Genomic DNA, 20357 nt, shown 5'->3' with positions numbered 1-20357 from the left:
TGAAAATCTGTTGAATTGTTTGTTATTTTAAACTCCTCACATCATGTTGTACCTCCACAATGCTGCCATGCATGTGCTGTCTGTTGATTACCCATGTGATGTGAAGACCTTCTGCAGTAACTTGCTGGGGTCCTGTCATTATTTTTATCATGTGATGGGGTCCCAGAGCAAAATAGTATGAGGACCCCTGACCTACCCTAACCAACCACAGCTAGGAAGGAGCTGCTGCAGCAGCCAGAGCAAGTCTCCAACTATCCACCTACCCCAGCAGTTCTCAAACTGTGGGTCCTGACCCCAAAGTGGGTCCCGATCTGCTCAACATGGGGTCCCGAATCCATGTTGCTGACCATCAGGCTGATGACTTTTCTAATCTCAGTCAGTGATTCAAGGAGTCTGAAAAATCTGTTGAATTGTCTGTTATTTTAGAATCCTTGAATCACTGACTGAGAGTAGAAAAGTCATCAGCTTGATGGTCAGCAACAAGGAGTCGGGACCCCATGTTGAGCATATCGACCCACTTTGGGGTCAGGACCCACAGTTTGAGAACCACTGGGGTAGGTGGATCTCAAACTGTGGGTCCTGATGGAGACTTGCTGTGCCTGCTGCAGCAATTTCTGCTCTGATTTGGTTGGTTAGGGTAGGTGGATAGTTGGAGACCGGCTATGGCTGCTGCAGCAGCTTCTGCTCGGATTTGGTTGGTTAGGGTAGGTGCTGTGCTGCAGCAGCTTTTGCCCTTCTGTGGTTGGGAAGGGTAGGTGGAACAAGAATTGTATAAGCATAAACTTTCAACTAGTTCAGTATACTTGGGAAGTGGTATAATAGGAGAAATCAGAAGGGACAACGTTTGAATAACTATAAAAGGCCATGTATAGACATGATTAGCAGTTGCAGCAGCACAAATATTATGGGTGCTCAAGCAGCCACTAAGCTGCCTCCTATGCCCGAAAATAACACAGTTTTGATTATTTGATAAGAAATAACATAAGCCAAGCAGTTGAAAAGTAAGAATGGCCTAACACAAGCCAGTAATTAATTTTAGTATCCAGTAGGTGGAGCAATTGAGAAAAGTATTTTAAAGAAGTTTTAAAAAAAGAAGGCTTGTCATTGTCTTAAAAGTTATACAATTTAATTGGGGGCTGCAACACATACCAATATGCACCTAATACTTTAATAACAGAAATTTGTGATTCTTTGGAGATCACAAATTGTAAGCGCTACTGGCCTTTGTGGGCAGAGCTACAAGGAAGATAGAGGTCTCATATGCACTGCCTTCAGTCTCCTTGGAAGTTACCATGCTACTGATTTGTAGGAGATAATTGTGAAGATACCTGTACTAGCACACAGTGGCATGGGTGGGTCCCTGTGAACTTCCACCTTTGCCCTCCTGCAGCACCCCAGCAAAATGCACCTCCTGTCTCTGCGAGCCTGCGACCCGGAGATCTCCGTTGTGAACCCTCTGTGCAGTGCCATTTGCTGTTGACAGGCACTGGGCTGCATTAGATGTATCCTCTCTTGGACTGGTATGCACGGTTGATGTGCTTTCCCTGATGCCCTGCTACGCTGCTGAGTGAACTGGAGGGATCCCTCCCAGCTGCTTATTGTCCGGTGGCATTCGTGTTCCAGCATATGGGGTGCGCCGGCGGCTATCTTGGACTCCCCTGCCTCGGTGTCTCTGCAAGAAGTGTGAGGTGTATCTGGAGCTGTGGACTAAATTATTCCTACCTGGTCTCCTGTAGTCTACAGCCTGATACACTGTGGTTTGCGTCCCTCCTGCCGCTTGAGTCCTCTAGGTAACCAGCGGGTCTCTGCCCTCGTTATGGCTCCTTAAAGCTCTTCAGGCCTCGACTCAGAGGGCAGTATTCAATGAGTATAATCGCGATGTGCACCGAATCCTGTTTAGGATTCACTGCACAGTCGCCGTGTTCCGGAGGGCTGGAGCCTTCGCTGCCAGCCCTCGCTGACACACTATTCAATGCGGCAGGGGGCCTCTGACGGCGAATGTTAACCCCTGCGGCGGACGCCGCAGGGAGACGGGGGCGGTGGCAGGCAGGGAGATGGAAGTCACCCTGCCTGCCCCAGAATGTATGTGGGTGGGAGGAGAGCTGCCCGGGACCCAGGCAGCACAAGCTGCCCCCCGGGAGAGCTAGCAGGGGACCTGGTATGAGCCGCTATCACTGCTCCCGATCGTGCATATGTAATGATTGGGAGCAGTGAATATATGAATATGTAATGAGCGGCTGTCGGCTCCCGCCCCCCTGCTGGCTGTTATGTGTGAAATAAAAATATTTGTTTTAAAATTAAATATATATTCATGTGCTGTAATAAAAATAGCATGCCCCTTCACAGAATAAAATTCCTGATTTTTTACACCAAAAAAAAAAAAATATTTTAAAAGTTTATATTCAACTTCACCATGAAAAGATGGCGATTGATACACGGTGACACAAAGCGAAAATCACTTAGAAAGCAACTTGCCATCTTCTCATTGAATACACTCACGGCGGATCACATTGGAAAACCCATTGAAAAACCACAGCGAATTGTGGAGAGTATCAGACGGCGAATTGTCCGTCATTCACCGTTCGCAGACGGTGAAAAGTGCACGTTGAATAGGGTCATTCACGGTTCGCAGACGGTGAAAAGTGCACGTTGAATAGGGTCATTCACTTTCTGACACAAAAAATCACCTTCCAAAGTGAAAATAGCACAAATTTGCCATGGAACATGGCGAATTGGCCTAATTGAATACTGCCCAGAGACTCCTACAAGCACTTGAGGTGGCTCGTCTGTATGCATTTGCCCTGTCTTCTGTGGGTGAGAGTGATGTTGAGGGGGTTGGCGATGCCATTATCTGCCTGCTGTAGTCGAGTTGATCCTCTACACCAGTGGTTCCCAACCTTTTTTCTCTCCCGTACCCCTTGATTAGGCTTTTCATTGAAGAGTACCCCCTCCTCTCAATTTGAAATATAGACAGTACTTATGAGTGGAGTGGAAGTGAGCGGTATGTCTATCCTTATGCATGTCCTTATATTAAGGAGTAACAGACAGGAATCAGGCCCTTCCATGTCTGGCCGCTGTTTGTGTATTGTCTCCAGGGTTCCCACTATCACCTGTAGGATTACAGGCAAAAGCACCACTAGACACTGATGATGCTGATGACGCTGAAGACAGAACCGTAAGTGACAAAACATGGTTCTTCTCCATGGCAATGGGTCGTCTTCTGCCATCGAAATACTTTTATTCATCTTCCGCCATTACCAATATTATTTTCAAGTACCCCCAACTGGTATGCAGAGTACCCCCAGGGGTACTAGTACCCCAGGTTGGGAACCACTGCTCTACACCCTGGAGGTGTGCGGTTGGATGCACAGATATGGATAGTGATGTCGGAGAGGATAATGTTTTGTCTCCTGTGTTATTATGGTTCCTGCAACTCCCACAGGCTTATATAAAGATCACCTTTTTTCTACATGCACCTCTTTGACATATAAAGCTGTCACTGAGGATACTAGATCTCCCTGTAAAAACCTTACATCTGCTTCAAATGCTGTGCCTATATACAACATGAGCTCGTATCTCTCTAAGATCCTGTCCATACCGCAAGCGTCTTGTCAATTTGTGTCTACATACCATGGTGCTACCTCACCCTTTCCTAAGTTTCCACTCCTACTTGTGCTGGACACTCTGGCGGACTTTCGCCAATCTGCTGATGCTGAACATTTCAATATCCCTTCTGAAGCTCGTCGGGATGGGACTAGTACTCTTCTTATGCCCTTTCAACTTATCCAAAGCTGGCCAGACTGATGTTTTAATTTACTCTGCTGTAGTGAAGCCTATCTGAATGCGCTTCTCCATTTTTCCATTTTATTGACTGGTTGCTGGAAATTAATGTATCCTATATTTATTTTATGATGATAATTATATTATGTTTATGGAAGACCTGCTCTACATAATTCTGGTGAGAGAGCCAGTTACACTCCAGTTAGAGGTCATTAGTTCTTTGTCCCTGTAGGTGGGGGGTGGGGGGGGGGGGGGGGGGTTTAGGTAGTTAGTCTAGATAGTGGGTTAGGGGTAAGATGTTCTGGGATCCAGGTATGCCTGTGTTGGGGTTAGGTTATACAGGGTGGTGGGTTATAGGAAGGGTTTTCTTTCTTTTTTTTTTTTTAGTTTAGTGTAGGTTTAATTTTATATTTATCTATATACTTTATCTTTCTACGGATAGCTAGGTTGATAATATTCTCTAATACTGGTGAATTTTAATTGGGCACATAGTCTTCCTGTGTTAAACTTGAGGTTATGCATTTTATTGCAACCGTCCTATTTCATCATCTCCCCCTGTTCATTTAGCATTGGATGTACCCAAATGGCGCCTTTCGGTAGCTGCTGAGTTTCACTAAGGAGCAGGGGATAGTATGTATACATCCGGTTACACTATGTGACATCTCTATTTATATTTCTACTTACATGCTGGTGCCTATATATAACATGTGCCTGTATCTCTCTAACATCCTGTCCAAATTGCAAGCGTCTTACTATTATATTTGTATGGGCACCTTCAGTCTGTTAATCTGAATTTTGTTACATTTCAGGAATCTCTTAATAATAATAAAACTAAGTCTTTGTGGTTTATAGATTTCATACTGGAAATCATTTGTACTTCACAGATGCCATAGAAATACAGTGGTATTTTTAAATTTGAATGACTTTTGCCTCCCACAGTATCCCTACAGTTAGTGTCTTACTGTCAGTGGTGTCCGAGTCATCGCTGCTTAATGAGAATTTCCTTCTCTTCTCTTCCATCTATAAAACAAAATTGAAACAGAATAAACGCAATATAGTGAAAGTGAAATTAAACTCTGGTGCATTTATATCTGTCAATAAACTAAACAGCAAGTTATACTAGATGTTGTCTCAGAAGTATCCAAATGTTCTAGATTACTTAAGGAGGCTGAAATCTGGATATATGGACTCATGATAGATTGACTCTAGGTCAACAGTCATAAGGCCGTCCACTATTGGTCGACAGTGAAAAGGTCGACAGGGTCCAAAGGTCGCCATGCATTTTTTAACAAAATTTGGAGCCGACATGTGCCGACAGGTGGTAGTTCATACCCTACCATCCACTACAGAGTGGAGGGAGAAGTGTGCCAAGCGCTGCAAGGCACTGAGACCGAGGCATGGCGAGGGTAGCGAGCCATGCAAGGGAACCCGGTACACTTAGACAGTGTCCATGTAGACCTATTTCAACATAGACACCCCAAAAACTTAAAAACTCAGGTCGGCATTTTCCATGTCGACCTTGTCCAAGTAGACCTTTTGACCATGTTGACTCATCCACCATTGGCATTTAACAACCATACATACAACTGGCAAATAGTTTTGCAATTGACGGCAGAGGTCCAATGGGTGAATGTTGGCAATAGTCTGTGTATACAGAAATAGGGACCGCTGATGGTTGAATAACCTAAAGATGATTACTATTGATAAACAAGAAATGGTGCAACAAAATATCAAAATACTTACAAGGGAAGTTGAAAAAGGTCAACAGTCAAAAGGTCGATATGGGTTTTTCACTTTTTTTTGAGCCGACTTGTGCAGACAGGCGGTATTTGGGGAGAATAGAATAGTGTGCTGAGCATAGTGAAGCATTGAGACCGAACCATGGTGAGCATAGCAAGCCATGCGAGGGGACATGGTGCACTTTTTCGGGGTCCATGTCAACAGCGTTGGGACAAAAAACCTGAAAACCCCACATCGACCTTTTGACTTTCAACATTCCCAATTTCGCCCTAATGCCTTTGTCGACCTAATGACGCCATCGACCTAAAGCCATGTCCACCCTTTTCATGTGTCAACCTTCAGGAGTCCACCTATTGCATGTCAACCTTAGTTTGGTCTTCCAAATGACCCACACCCATTTGATCAAATTAACAGAATGTATAAAAAGTACAAGTGTTAAAAAAATAGAACCATTAGATGTGAAGAGCACTGTAATAAATAGAAAAAAAAGTAATGAACAAAACAATGAACCTAACCAAAAGTAAGCTATTGTAATTGAAATACACTTTTTAAAACAACATTTACAGCTCCCAGATGCTTCCAGCATTTTGTAAAGCAAGCACAGAAATAAAAACAAGCGCAATGGTAAGAGTGTAGAGACTAAATTATTGCAGCTCAAAATTCATTGCTCCAGCCTGAAAACATTTTTAAAAGATACCACCCAATTATTAAATCATTTGCAGAATATCATATCAAGAATGCTTGGTTATGTATACTTGATGTCTGTAATTGATATACTGTAATAGCCCATCAAGGGGCATTAGCAACCATACAGGATTTTGTTTTAAATCACCTTTCAGTAGTCTCAACATTGATCCGGTTTTGCAATTATCCAAGATTATTTTGTCTAAAATGTATTTTATACAACACGGTACTTACTACCTACAACTGGTCCAATATGTCCCCATCACTCGCCAATGTTTTTATGTTTGAACAAGATTTTTTTTTTCAAATTCTGATATCTAGTAAATTAAGTGGCACTCAGAGGCAAGCAGCAAGGTTAAACATGTGGACTCTTTATTCCTTTAAGATCCATTGTCAACGTTTCCTGGTACGGTGACCCCTTCATCAGGATGTTAGGGATCAATCAGGGAATGCCAGGCAAATGGAAAGTGTCCCGGCATTGGCCCGGCATTCCCTGTCCTCTTTGAGATACAGGGTTATTGAACAGATCCCGGGACTTAAGCAGAGGGAAACCAGGGGGCTAATGTTGTGCCAGGCTGAGAGACGATGGATTTTCAGACTGGACACGTTGGCCCACGGGGCCTCAATGAACAAGCCGGATTATCGTATTTTTTATAGGGGCTTCGGTCATCATCTTTCAGTATTAATAGTGGTAGCAACGATCAGGTCTGCATATGTTGTATCATCATGTAATATATGATAAGTGCATTAGGAGTGAGACCACTATCGGAAGGGTATATACAAATATGTAAATGTTTGAATAGGGGTCTCAGCATTAGAACACTACCGCGTTGTCCTGCCAACCATTTGATATTGGCAATACCCTGAGCGCGATGTTTTTAATATCACTCATTTTTAATATCACTCATTTTATATGGAATTTTAAACAGTACCTTTTAATATTTGTGACAGTTAGTTTGTTATATTGTCACCTTATCATAATGTTTGCTTTTTTATGTATTGTATATGTTATAGTATGGGCAGCACTGGCAGTCTCTTCAAGGTCCCTCTGGTGGTCCGTATCGGATGACATCATTGATGAGCGCCGGGACGGATGCCGGGGGACGGGTGAATGGACGTGATCAGTATAAAAAGGTATGTGTAATGTTGTATGTGGTTTGTCTAATGCACCTTGATAAAAAAAAAAACCACGGGGGTTTGAAACATTGGAATCAACGCAGGTCTGCTGTCTGTTTTTTTCTTATTGTGAGTGCCGCCGTCCACCAAAGCTCTATACAATACAGCTGCCATCACAGGGGGCTGCCGCAATGTGGGCCCCCCTCCGCTGCTGCTGCCCCCACCGCGATCCCCATGCCGTTCCGGCCACCAGTCCTCTGCACAGGGCCAGCGCATGCGCAGTACCTTCATACATGCTGCACATGCGCTGGCCCAAGCCTACATGCAGCAACCCCCGGTGGCTTAATCTGGTTCCTGGGTCCGAGGCATGCGCAGTATGGTCCGCGGTACTGCGCATGTGCAGAACCCATTTTGGGGGCTGCTGCGCATTTGCGCAGAGAGAGAGAGGCATCCCGGTGGGAGGGAACACCTCCCAATGGGACTGCCTTGAGTGACTGGCAGGTCGGACTTCCAATAGGAAGTCACTGACAGTCACATTGAAGCCAGAGCAGTCTCACAGACTGCTCTGGCTTCATAGGCAGAGAACAGTGGTGGATTATACCTGGGAGGGCTGCAGCCCTGCAGCCCATAGGTAAAAACCGTCACTGCATACACATCAGAGTAGCCAAGCCCGCATCAACTACCCTGATGTCAATATCACTGTTATAGAGGGCAAAACTAATACTTCTGTATACACAAATAAACAGAAATACACTGCTTAACAAAAACAGCCATCATGTTATGTCTTTAAAAAGAGGGCTTCCGAGATCACAAATGTTGAGAGCTGCCCGCATAACTAGCAACACTGCTAATTTAGAATCTTTTTTAGATAACACCACAAATACATTTTTTACAAAGGTGGTACAACTTATTCAAATGCGACAAGGAACAAGGGTTAAACATACCTAGGGATACATTATTGAACACAAAACCAACTAAAATTCTAGGCAATCAAATTCTGTTGGTAACAGAATACTCTAATATGAGTATTGGGTTGCCCAAAACAATAACATTGTGGCACATTATTTCTGCTGATAAAGACCTACCCTGCTTTAACCAATCAAAACTCATACTGGTTAAAACAAATATAATACCTCCTAAGCCTGCAGGAATAACTAACAAAAAAACAGATTGTCGCAATATGGGCACTTTTCATGCGATTCAGACGCAATGTTGCAACAGATCGCATGAAAAGTGTCATATCGCATGTCCTTGTACTGCGATTGTGATGCGAGGCACGTTCCTATGCACCTCGCACTGGGATCGCAGATCTCAGTGGCTGCCAAAAGGATCTATCAGATACTCCAGACATAAATGGGATAGCATACGATACATTGTATGCAAAAGTGCATACAATGTATCACATGCAATCCAGCTGCCCGGAAGCTGCCGATTGAGTTGGCGCTTTATGGCCTGCGATACCTCCCATTAGTGGAAGGGGGACTCAGGGCCATAACTAGGGGAGATCTAGGCAGTCACATGACCAGGGCAACTAATGCAAGGGTCCAGAGTGGAGGCAGAGCGGGGCACAGACAGCTGAATGCTTCCTGAATGTAGAGGGAGCCACAGCACAGTCCCGGTCCCAAACAGCTCCCTCTACATTACAATGCGGCTCCCTCTACATTCCACATATGTGGGCTGTCGCACTTTCAGTTTTCCCTTTTCTCAGCCGTCCTGAAAGCCGCTCATCTGCTGGTACAACCAGCAGATGAGCGGCTTTCCTGGCGATGACGCAGGAGCGCGCAGCAGCGCTCATCGCCGGGGCATACACACTGGGCGGCTTTGAGCTGAAAGCCGCTCAAACTGGATGTTTTGAGCGACTTTCAGCTCAAAGTCGCCTAGTGTGTATGGGCCTTAAGTGAACAGGAATCGAAGTGTCTAGAAGGTCAATGGAGTGTATGTTTCTAGTGTGTGTATGTGGGGGAAATGATTCATTCATTGAGGTCCAGTAGGTGTTATACACACCCAGTAAGCGGTGATAGACCTGCCCCTCTAATGGTGCACCCCCTATTAAAATGGCCTGCGCACGCCTATGACCACAGGATATATACTCTATATACAGTTATCTTAAAAGGCAAGACAAGATGTATCACAGTATACAAAAGCACAAACCTGGAGAAAAGGCTACATAGCAAGAGGACACAGTACAATAGGCTACAGCCCTGCCCCCTAACAGCCAAATCCCCAACAGGTGCAGACACAAGTTGCTAAATATAAGGCCACATATTCTAACAGTGTGGCATGCTGCCCTGTAGCACTAAAGTGCACTGGCCTGTATGACCCAGCCCCCCCACACAATGGTACAAGCTCCAATTCCAGAACCATCTTAGCAACATTTAAGGTCATGGACAAAGAAATACACTGGGTCCCATTCATTGGAATAAAAGAATCATAACTTGCCACTCCTGCAGTCTGGCCCCATCTTTCCCCATGCTTTCATATGATGAATGTCTGTCAGCACTCTTATTGGTGGATAGCTCCATCCATCCACCAATCTGCATGATTAAATAAATTGTATGTCTAGCTGTATTCTGGGAGGCAAGTAAAATATGTGACACCTGGGGTAGCCAACTCCAGTCCTCGAGAGCTACCAACAGTTAATGTTTTCCAGATCTCCTCACATAATCACAAGTGAAGTAATTAGCTACACCTGTGGATCTTTTAAAATGTGTCAGAGTAATGAGTGCAGCTGTGCAGCAGCTAGGTGGTCTGGAAAATGTGAACTGTTGGTAGCGCTCGAGGACTGGAGTTGGCTACCACTGTGCTACAATAATTGCTAGATAGCTTCTGCCATCCAAAAATTAGCATGCTGACAACCATTCTCTGGCTGCAGGCTGGGAGGCAAATAAACAATGCTACATTCTTATTAGTAAATAGCTCCACCATTCACCGATCAACATGCCAACAGCCAAATCACTGTCTGCTTGCAGGCAGTGAGGCAGGTACAGAATGCTGTCTGTCACTGTGATTGTGTGTAATCCACAATCAGAGCAGCTGGGCAGCATTCTCTACCTGCCTTCCAATGAGGCACCAGCCAATTCCAGTTCGAAGCCCCTAGCATGGTGGGGCCTTTGGCAACTGCCCGGTGTACCAGTACATTAACATGGCCCTAGACAATCACTTGCCACAAATGGCAGGTTACCACAGCCAAGGCAAACCGCACCCTCCCACCATCCAGAAAAAACTATTTATATGTGGATAAGTAAAGCGCAGTGCAGTGTTATAAGTTATGGCAGAAAGCACCAGACAAAAATGACACAATTAAGGTACAAAGTCCAAGCACGTATACATTAAAGACAAAATGAAGATTAGGATTTATCAGGCAAATGCTGTACCAAATTACCAGTTAATTATATAGCACACACATATTCCGCAGTGCTTTATTTATTAGAATAGTTGAATATTCACATCAGTTCCTGCCCAAGTAGGGCTAAAAATCGATATTCCCAACCACATGTACATGCACACACAGACATTCTAGAGATAATTTATTGGGAGACAATTAACCTACCAGTATATCTTTGGAATGTGGGAGGAAACCGGAGTACCCGGAGTAAACCCAACCCAGGCAAGCACGTGGAGAATATACAAACTCTGCACAGTTAGGGCCATGGTGGGAATGGAACCCATGACCTCAGTGCTGTGAGATAGTAATGCTAACCATTACACCGTCCGTGCTGCCCTACCAAATCCATATTCATAAGCAGGATTAATATTAAATAATTTCAACCACCAATAAGACAACTAAAGTTCCAAAAGTATAGACAAGTAGTTGGCAGGCAATATCAATACACCAAAAAAAGCAGTAGCTTGAAGATCTAGGGATAGCCAGCAGCAAAAGTCTAACCCTTGCACATTTTATTATATTACCTGAGTGTAATATATTTAGCAGTGAATAAATTGTGCAAGATTACATAAGAAAGTTGGCAGAGATGTGTGCAAGAAATGAGTAACTAAAACTCAGTTTCCCTTTTACTCTGCTATGTGCCCGGCATACACACAAAAATGTCTAGAGTTGTATGCAATGCCAAAGTTTTTGCAATTGAGCAGAGGCTGCGATTGAGCTGTGCATGTATCACAGGGCTTCTCCGGAGAGGAGACTTTCTGCAGCCGTTCGGGGGCGGGGCTTGAGCGTGACATCATTCAGCCCCGTCCCCAGGATGTAAAATAGCCTAATTTGTGTGTCTCCGTGGAGGGGGCGGGGCTAAAATGACTAAATTGTGGAATATTAGCTCCGCCCCTGAGACCCGCGGATTGCGGCATTTAAATCCCGCGATCGGGAGGCGCAGTGGAGGTCACTCTGAATCCAGGAAGGTTGCCCACCTTTCCAGGGGGCTGGGAGGGGGACCTGATTTTCGGGAGGGTAGGCAACCCTGATGTATCACTGGCCATGCCCATGGAAATTAGGCAGCCAATCTGAGTAGCCTCAGATTAGGCAGACTGGGTACACACCTAAAGACTTATTTGTCTGGTAGGAACAAAAATCTGGTAATGTTTTGGAGCATATGACCATCAACCATTTGCTCCACAAACACTAGAAAATGGACAATGGTCACACAAGCAAATTAAGTGGTTAAATCTCCTTGATTTATTTAATTAGTACAGTTTGTCCATTTTGCAGCATTTGGGAGTAAATTGTTGATTGTCATTTGTTTCAATACATTACCTGATTTTTGTTCCCACCAGTCAGATTGGAAAGATAATCTTATAGAGTGTACCCAGCCTTAAGGTGCATACACACTGAGTGCTTTTCGCCTGCCCAAGCAACTTTTCCTGGGGTGGACGGCTTCCAGCAGATGAGTGGCGGTGGCTGGCCTCACTACTCTCACTGCTCATCGCCGGGCCCTAAACACAGGGCGCCTTATGAGCTAAAAGTTTTCCAAGCGGTTAAAGTGAGCTGCTTTCAGCTTACTCAGATGGCCGATGCTACAAACATCAGAACCAATCAGGACAGTGGTCTGATGTTGTAGCATCTTCTGTCCTCAGGCACCTCCTGTGGCAATTGCCTATTTTAGCATTGCTGCTGCATCCAATACACAGCACTGCCTCCATCTGTACATCCAGCAGCAGCCAGGGGTGAAGGGGGAGCTGCGGGCATTGTAGGCATAGAACGACTGGGTGCAGGGGGAGCTGCGGGCTGAAAAGCAGCTGAACCCCCTGCACCCTCTGTAGTTACGCCACTGCACAGCAGTGATGCACTTAGAATCCATATCTGAATCACCACCCCTGCCCCCATGAAGAAAAAAACTGTGCGGTTGATCATTTTATGCTTAGAAAACAAATAAAATAGCAATGTCTCATTTATCCACTCGCAACAAAAACTGAGCAATTCAGGGAAAGAATACAAAAGTCTCAGAATAGAAATTCCCTAAAGCCAATTTAACGGCCTATCTAGGTAGAGTCTTCTGCTATGCACTAGTTGGATGTAAATGACAGCCAGTTAGCAATGTATTGACATTCTCTTAAACTCTGACTTACACATATTCAATACAGCCTGAAGGGGAGAAGGGATAAGAATGAAACATTGAGATTTATCAGACACATTCGTAGAAGAAAACAGGGAAGGGGAGATAAAAGCTGGCCACACACCCAATACACTGGACAGACAATTACATTTCTGATCATCAATTTAGTATTTAAACATTTTAGAGATCAGTTTGAAAGAGATATGTTTATGTTACAGATATATCCCCATACATCTAACCCAATGCTGTGCGAGATGCCTGGCATCCGTGACCCACCAAATCCCATGTGACTAGGATGCACCATACGCGGCACCCGTATATCTAATGTATAGGAAGAACAACAGAACTCAGGACCTGTCATTTAAAAAAGCCGTAGAAACTGCATCCTGGCACATCGTATACATTCCAGTTCTGTAACTTGGTACGAGTGAGTGGTACATTGCACTGAGCGCAGAGGCTCTGTGGGCAGACTGTTGCATACCTCCCAACTGTCACGATTACAGCGGGACAGTCCCGATTTTTGGGTCCTGTCCCGCTGTCCCACCTGCGGCAGGCATTGTCCCGCTGCGGGGGGTGGCAGTTGGGAGACCCCCCAATCTAATAGAATAGACGCTGTGCGCAGTCTATTCTCGTATGAAAATGAGGTTGCGGCTAATTAGCATAAGACATGCCCTCATTTGCATACACCCGCCCCCTTTTCGGGCGCGAGGTATGCTGTTGCACGCCCCATCGTCCACACATCCGGCTGGCAGTGCGCATGTAACGGTACTCTGCAGACAGTAGCATGGCAGCAGTGCCCCCTCAGCCTCCCCCTACTGTCTGTTTCAGTGTAAAGATGGCCATCGATGATTCTAAATCATTGATGGTTTATGCCCGATGCCGAATACTTTTGCCATCGAAGGCACAGTGCCGATACGCAAAGTGTAGGGTCACGGAGCATAGCTCCACCCCCCGACACCCATGAAGCCCCGCCCCGGGCCAATCAGTCAAACACAATGGGTGACCATCGATAGGTAAAAATATCGATGGTCATCCATTGCATAGTTTAGCCCTATTGATGGCCAGTTGCAGTATTGCCATCCGTGGTAATGATGGCCATCCCTACTACAGCGGCACGGACTCTGGAGACTGTTTAATATCTGGGTGCTTGCGACCCAGCTCCGTGTGAGTAACATCACGTCAATTAGGCGGGGCCAGCACAGGGGCGCTGACAGATTCAGATGCTCCACTGCAAATATATATGCTATTGTTGCATATGAAATTAAAATGAGCAGTTGCCAGTGCATTCTAGTCACATCGGATTGTGACTAAGACACATTTTTGCCAAACAAAAATACCTGAAGCTTGCAGAGTCACACAGGAACTGATGTTTGCTATGACTACAACAAAGACAGTTAAGGACATATATGCACAAGTGCTTTATATAACTAAGCCTTGATAGTTAATATGTTTTACTGCATGGTCTCCATGGTGTTTATTCTGAATTTCACTGTGAGCAGACATCAGCAACCCTGTCCTATGCTGCTTCTTCCCTGTGCCCACTGTGTCCAATCACATTTACCTCAGTCCTGTATACCTGATCCCAATCACCTGTCCTGTGACCCTGCTCCCATTATACCCATTCCCAATTACTTCTGCAATGAGTTCCAGCTAGGAACCTTTCCAAGTCAAATGCCCTTTACCCTACAACACAGGTTCTCAAACTCAGACCCCACACAGTGCACATATTCCAGGTCTCCTCACAGAATCACAAGTAAAATAATTAGATCATCTTAAAATGTGTCAATGAGTAATGAATACACCTGTGAACCTGCCAGGTGTCCTGGAAAATATGAACTGTGTGGGGTCTACTACACCATATCAATACATTGGCCCCGATTCTGGTTTGCTCGGTAAGCTGAACATCAGAGACACCGCTCCGCTGACATCCTGTGACATCAGCCACCTGACACCGGCAGACATCGTACCCACCATGGGAACACCCAGAATTTTCCCGACATTCCCATGGGCGTTCCCCACCACCGCCAGCCCTGATCCTTTCGAACAACTCGGCGATTATGCAAGTAAATTCGCAGATGGGAGCTGCAGATGCGCATAATAGACCATAGACATCGGAATGGGGCCGAACTCGCAAAATAGCGAGTGAATCAGATTGACCCACATTATTTGGAACTTAAATGCTCCACCTGGTCTAATTGGATTTACCACCTACATTCAATCACATTCAATCTACTGTCATCCATTGACGCGTGGTTCTTTAACAGTTCAATATCAAAGAATCATAACGAACGATTGAATTTTTAAATGTTTGGGCAAGCTGAAAACCTTTTCTTTTCTCCAGGAGAAATGATACCCTAAATGTGGGAAAAATACAAATGAGATTCTAGTTTTACTATCTCTACATGACTTGGGAAAAAGACACTGACAAGTTCTTGGCATAAGAGCTTACTAGCATATGTATATTAAACTCCTATGAAAATAAGCTTGGTTTTACAAAGCATAGGAGAATGAACATACTAGGTAGGCCAACTACTGTCAACCCCACGTTAGAGGGAATGTGGCTTGCCAAGACTGATGTGCTGCTGCCTTGGGCTTTCAGCCAGAGGTTATTTTCTTTGGCTTTTACAAACGGTTGACGCTCCCTTTTTAGCAGCGATGACTGTGGTGCACAGCGGCTGAGCTTCACATGGAAAAAGTGAAGTCGCAATAAAAAGGTCAGACATACAGGAGTTTTTTTGCTCATTTTTCTAATCAAACAGAGACCCATAACCATAGAACAGCAGTTTCTCTATTTGAAACTAGTTTGGGCGGTGCTACATTTCCTAAGGGAGTTGTGGCAACTTATTTATAGACTAAGGACTAAAATCCAGAAATTGACATTTATGAATTAGACATCATGTTACAAAACTTTTTCAATAGTTTATATTTCTTTAAGAAGTCTTTTTAAGATTTGTATGCCAATCTGATGATTTACACAGAAAACCAATGGTTTGTGGCATTTAGTGGGGGGGGGGCGGCAATCAGCATAGTTCTCCAAAACATGCGTACATCACCCAATTTTGTAGGTGTGCCATGCGCTGGTCCTGCATTGTCAAACACAGACTTCTTAGACCTGGCTGTCATGTTGCTGTGGTCAGTTCCTGTAGGCTTCAGCTTAGGCAAACTGACTAAAGTCTGCTACCAGCGGGAGTAGTGCCTGATAGTAGCGATGGGGATCCGATGCAGCAGTCAGATGCAAGATGGTGATCTGATGCAGCAGTCAGATGCAAGTGGCTGTGCAATTCCTTCACAAATCAGAATCATGCCATAAATATGATAATGTGGAAAACGTTACGCGTGGAGTCTGGTCTAAGTAGATAGGTGTATGGGCACACATCTGTACCTCAGTGCATAGAGTATGGAATAAAATGCTCTCTCATAAGGAAACCTTTTCTGCTTTTTTTTAATTATTATTTATGCTTACTTTGGACCTCACTGTACAAAAATCATACAATTCCTTATCCCGAACCCTCCGTCTAATGCCTATACTTTATCTCCCCCCTCCCCACAGCCTTACCATAACCCTGATGCCTGTAGTCCAGGGATGGGGAACCTTAGGACCTCCAGCTGTTGTCGAACTACACATCCCAGCATGCCCTGCTAATTTGCTATTTGGCCATGCTTAGACTGTTGCAGGGCATGCTGGGATGTGTAGTTCAACAACAGCTGGAGGGCCAAAGATTCCCCATCCCTGCTGTAGTCGAAGCCTAATGTTTGCATTTCACATGTCAACAGTTTAACAATGACGATATCGTAAGATTTTGACTACTGCTTAGTACAAAGTCCCTATACAGTAGTTGGATATAATGCTAGTTACTGTAACTAGTAAATGCGATCAATAATGTACAGTCTCTTACTATATAGCAAAGAAACATAATAGGAGTGTTCATGCAATGCACAGTGAATAGAGAATTTCCCTAAGTCTGTCCTCATTTACAAAGATAATGAACTTACAGAACAATAAAGTAAAAGGAGCCTACACACAAGCTTAGAAATTAAGAACGGGTCGTCCATTAGTATACCCCCTGAGCGACGGCGATAGGCAATCACATGCGTCACCAATACCTGACTAGATTTATACTGTATGCAGTATAAATCTAGACAGATCACCAGTGTTCTCACCTGAGCACATGGGTCAGCACAGAATGCTCAGCACACATCGCTGGTGCATTGCATGTTTGTCAGCCATGTGTGCTTAGGAAACTCTCACAGCACAGAGGCTCCGTCGCCCTGTGTGTAGGAGGTTTAACAGCTTTCACACTATCATATGTTTATGCTGTAAGGTTTAGGTTATGCCTGTACTCTTTAGCATGTCACATGCAGTCCTTGCATTGCAAAGTCTTCCATGGGCAGTAGAAGCTTCTCTCCTGTACTGTGAAGGCCCATACAAACTGGGCGACTTTGAGCTGAAAGTCACTCAAAACATCAAGTTTGAACAGCTTTCAGCTCAAAGCATCCCAGTGTGTATGCCCCCGCGATGAGCCCACATCATCGCCGGGAAAGCTGCTCATCTGCTGGTTATACCAGTCGCCCAGTGTGTATGCCCCCGCGATGAGCCCACATCATCACCGGGAAAGCTGCTCATCTGCTGGTTATACCAGTCGTCCAGTATGTATGGACTTTGAGAGTTGGTAGTGATTGCAGGGGGTTTATTTACTTCTCTTTAACAGCATTCCCTGCCTGACCTAGAGATCTTATGTCCAGCACGTATGATCTCCAGTTTCGATCTAATGCGTTTATTAGATCAAATGTCACACACGACTATTTGGGATGGTTTTGCATAGTATAATGGGGCATTAACTCTCTCAGCACTTTGTTACATTTGCCCCACCATGTGTATACAGTAGTTGCCCTAACTATGCACATATTTTTACCCATTTTGAGAACAAATTTGTATGACTTATGCCCATTCTTCTGTGGGATTCGAAGTTTGTCATTTAAACATTAGACACAACCTCCTTATCTGATAGTTAAAGGATCGATTTAAGCAGCCTGACAGATAACGCTCTCGAATGCATACTTGTCCAATTGATCAACCAATATCGAGTGATCAGGCCAACAATTGTATTGGTGTGTAATCAGTTGCAAGTAGCAGAATTATATGCTCCAAATAATTAATAACACATATATATAGATAAATAGATAGATAGATAAAATACTCAAATAATTCTCCAATGGATACATTGGCAGTCCACATTATGAGGGTACTGGACACTGATGAATTCAGCCCATACACTGGATCATATAAAAAGTCTTGGTCTTAATTTTGCTCCCTACCTTAGCCCACACCCTGGCCTGCCTATCACTTGGGCAGCTAATCCTCCATCAAGAGCCTTTTCCTTCTGTCCTTGAAACACTTAAATCAAGAGAGCACAGGTGCTGCTGATTACACCAGCTTGTTGCTGCTGCTGCTCCAAAACCTGGTCTGGATCCTCCACATTAATCTCATGTGGAAAGTTGCTGTCTCTGCCAAAATATGAAATACACTTCTTAAAATCCTTTACTATTGCTTGCGCCTCACTGAGACTCAGGCTGAAGAAATTAGTAAAGCACATGTGACAGCAGCAACCAACACTACGAGAGTCTATGATGAGTTGAAATTTACTGCATCATAATCAGTTACGCTGCCACTGCTCTCAGGGGAGGGAGGAATACTATCATCTGCACCTGCACCTGCACATGCAGCAGCTTATGAATGAGGGAAACTCTCGGCGGCAGCTAATGGTCACTACAGCATAGGTGAAGGATGTGAAGGAAGCCGCGCTAGGGATGTATCACATGCCGGCCAAATCGCAAAATGGTCCCTGTGACCCAATTTTACATTGATTTCAATGTAAAAAGCCTCAAAACCCCCCATTTAATAGCAACCCCCCCCCCCCCCCCCCGATGGGTGAAATGGCCCTCCATTGTTAACGCCACCCCCACTATTGACACCAACCCGAAGCGTGGCGAGCGCAGCGAGCCCGCAAGGGGCGGCGGTACGCGTCCTCCGACCTTTTCATACCCCCACTATCGAAGTCAGCATGGAGTTCATGTTATATAGTGTGGCGAGCGCAGCAAGCCACCGAGCCCAAAGCGTGGCGAGCGCAGCGAGCCCCGCGAGGGGACGCACATAACTTCACAGGTATACGCGTGCGCTCGCCACGCTTCGGGCTCTATATGAAATCAACTCCATGCCGACATGGATAGTGGGGGTATGAAAAGGTCGGAGGACGCGTACCGCCGGCGCTCGCCACGCTTCGGGTTGTCGTCAATAGTGGGGTGGTGTTAACAATGGGGGGGCATTAACCATACTTTATAACCATATACAATGAGAAATTGGCCATATTGGCCCATTTCCCATTGTTCCCTATGTAAAATCGGGTTGATTGCGTCGATCGCATCGCAGCCCATTATAATGGGCCGCAACCGACGCGATCAACCCGATTTTAACTTTAAAAATCATTTAACATTATTCTCTATGGGAAAATCGCGTCGGTCGCATCGCGGCCCATTATAATGGGCCGCGATGGACCCGATCAACGCGATTTTCTCTTTTACCGGCAAATACACTGGTGATTGACAGAAAATCGGGTCCATCGCGTCGATCGCATGCCTTAAGTACCCTAAACTCAGGGTTGCCGACTTTAAGATTCTCCTCTCGGGGAGAAGCCCGGAGAGGAGAGATTCAGCAGCCACTCAGGGGGCGGGGCTTGCGAGTGACATCACTAAGCCCCGCCCCATTCTGTTAAAGCAGCTAATTCACGGATCTCCGTGGAGGGGGCGGGGCTAAAATGACGCGATTGTGCCGTTTTAGCTCAGCCCCCTCCTCTGAGACCCGAGGATTGCGGCATTTTGATGCCGCGATCCGGGGGTCAGCGGGGGTCCCCCCTGAATCCGGGAGGGTTGCCCACCCTTCCGGGGGGCCGGAAGGGGGGGCGGGAGGGGGACCCGATTTTCGGGAGACTCCCGGAAATTCCGGGAGGGTCGGCAACCCTGTCTAAACTTAAGGCATGCGATCAACCCGACGGGCGCCGTGCTAGGAAACAAGTACCGAAAAAAATTTAGTTATTAGATACATATAAACACACACACACACATATACATACACACACACATATATATATATATATATATATATATATATATATATATATATATATACATACATACACACACACACACACACACACACACACCACATGTACACATTGTACCTATTTTGTATATGTTTATCTTGATCTTAAAAAATAAATTTGTCACACAACTGTATTTTGTCCCACAGGAATTTTAATAAGAGAAACTTGCTACGATTACTCAGATGTGCGAGTCTACTTCTCTCACTGTCTCTGCCCCAAAGCTAGAGTAATTCCTAGAAGGAGGAATTGATTAACAGTGTGCTTACTCAAGCTCTTTCTATTAAAGTTCATTGGCAGTGTGTGGTTGTATACAGAACAGCATATGGTTGACACTAGGCACAACACTAAGTAATACGCTCTTCAAAAATGATTTCTT

The 20357-nt window shown here is 45.0% G+C and overlaps 1 protein-coding gene across 4 annotated transcripts in view; it reads right to left on the bottom strand.

Annotated features, from left to right (window-relative positions):
• The window catches only part of JADE2 (jade family PHD finger 2), a 353383-nt gene that overhangs the window by 286993 nt on the left and 46033 nt on the right, over positions 1-20357 (bottom strand). For all 4 annotated transcript variants that reach the window (XM_083181797.1, XM_083181796.1, XM_083181799.1 and 1 more), the window contains one exon: positions 4743-4800. In XM_083181797.1, coding sequence (XP_083037923.1) covers positions 4743-4800 — 58 coding nt within the window. The remainder of the gene's footprint in view (positions 1-4742; positions 4801-20357) is intronic.

The sequence above is a fragment of the Crinia signifera genome, chromosome 4, assembly GCF_055691185.1.
Source record: "Crinia signifera chromosome 4, ASM5569118v1, whole genome shotgun sequence".
NCBI lineage: Eukaryota > Metazoa > Chordata > Amphibia > Anura > Myobatrachidae > Crinia > Crinia signifera.
Note: the sequence above shows the minus strand (reverse complement) of the source record. Positions and strands in the feature narration are given on the sequence as shown.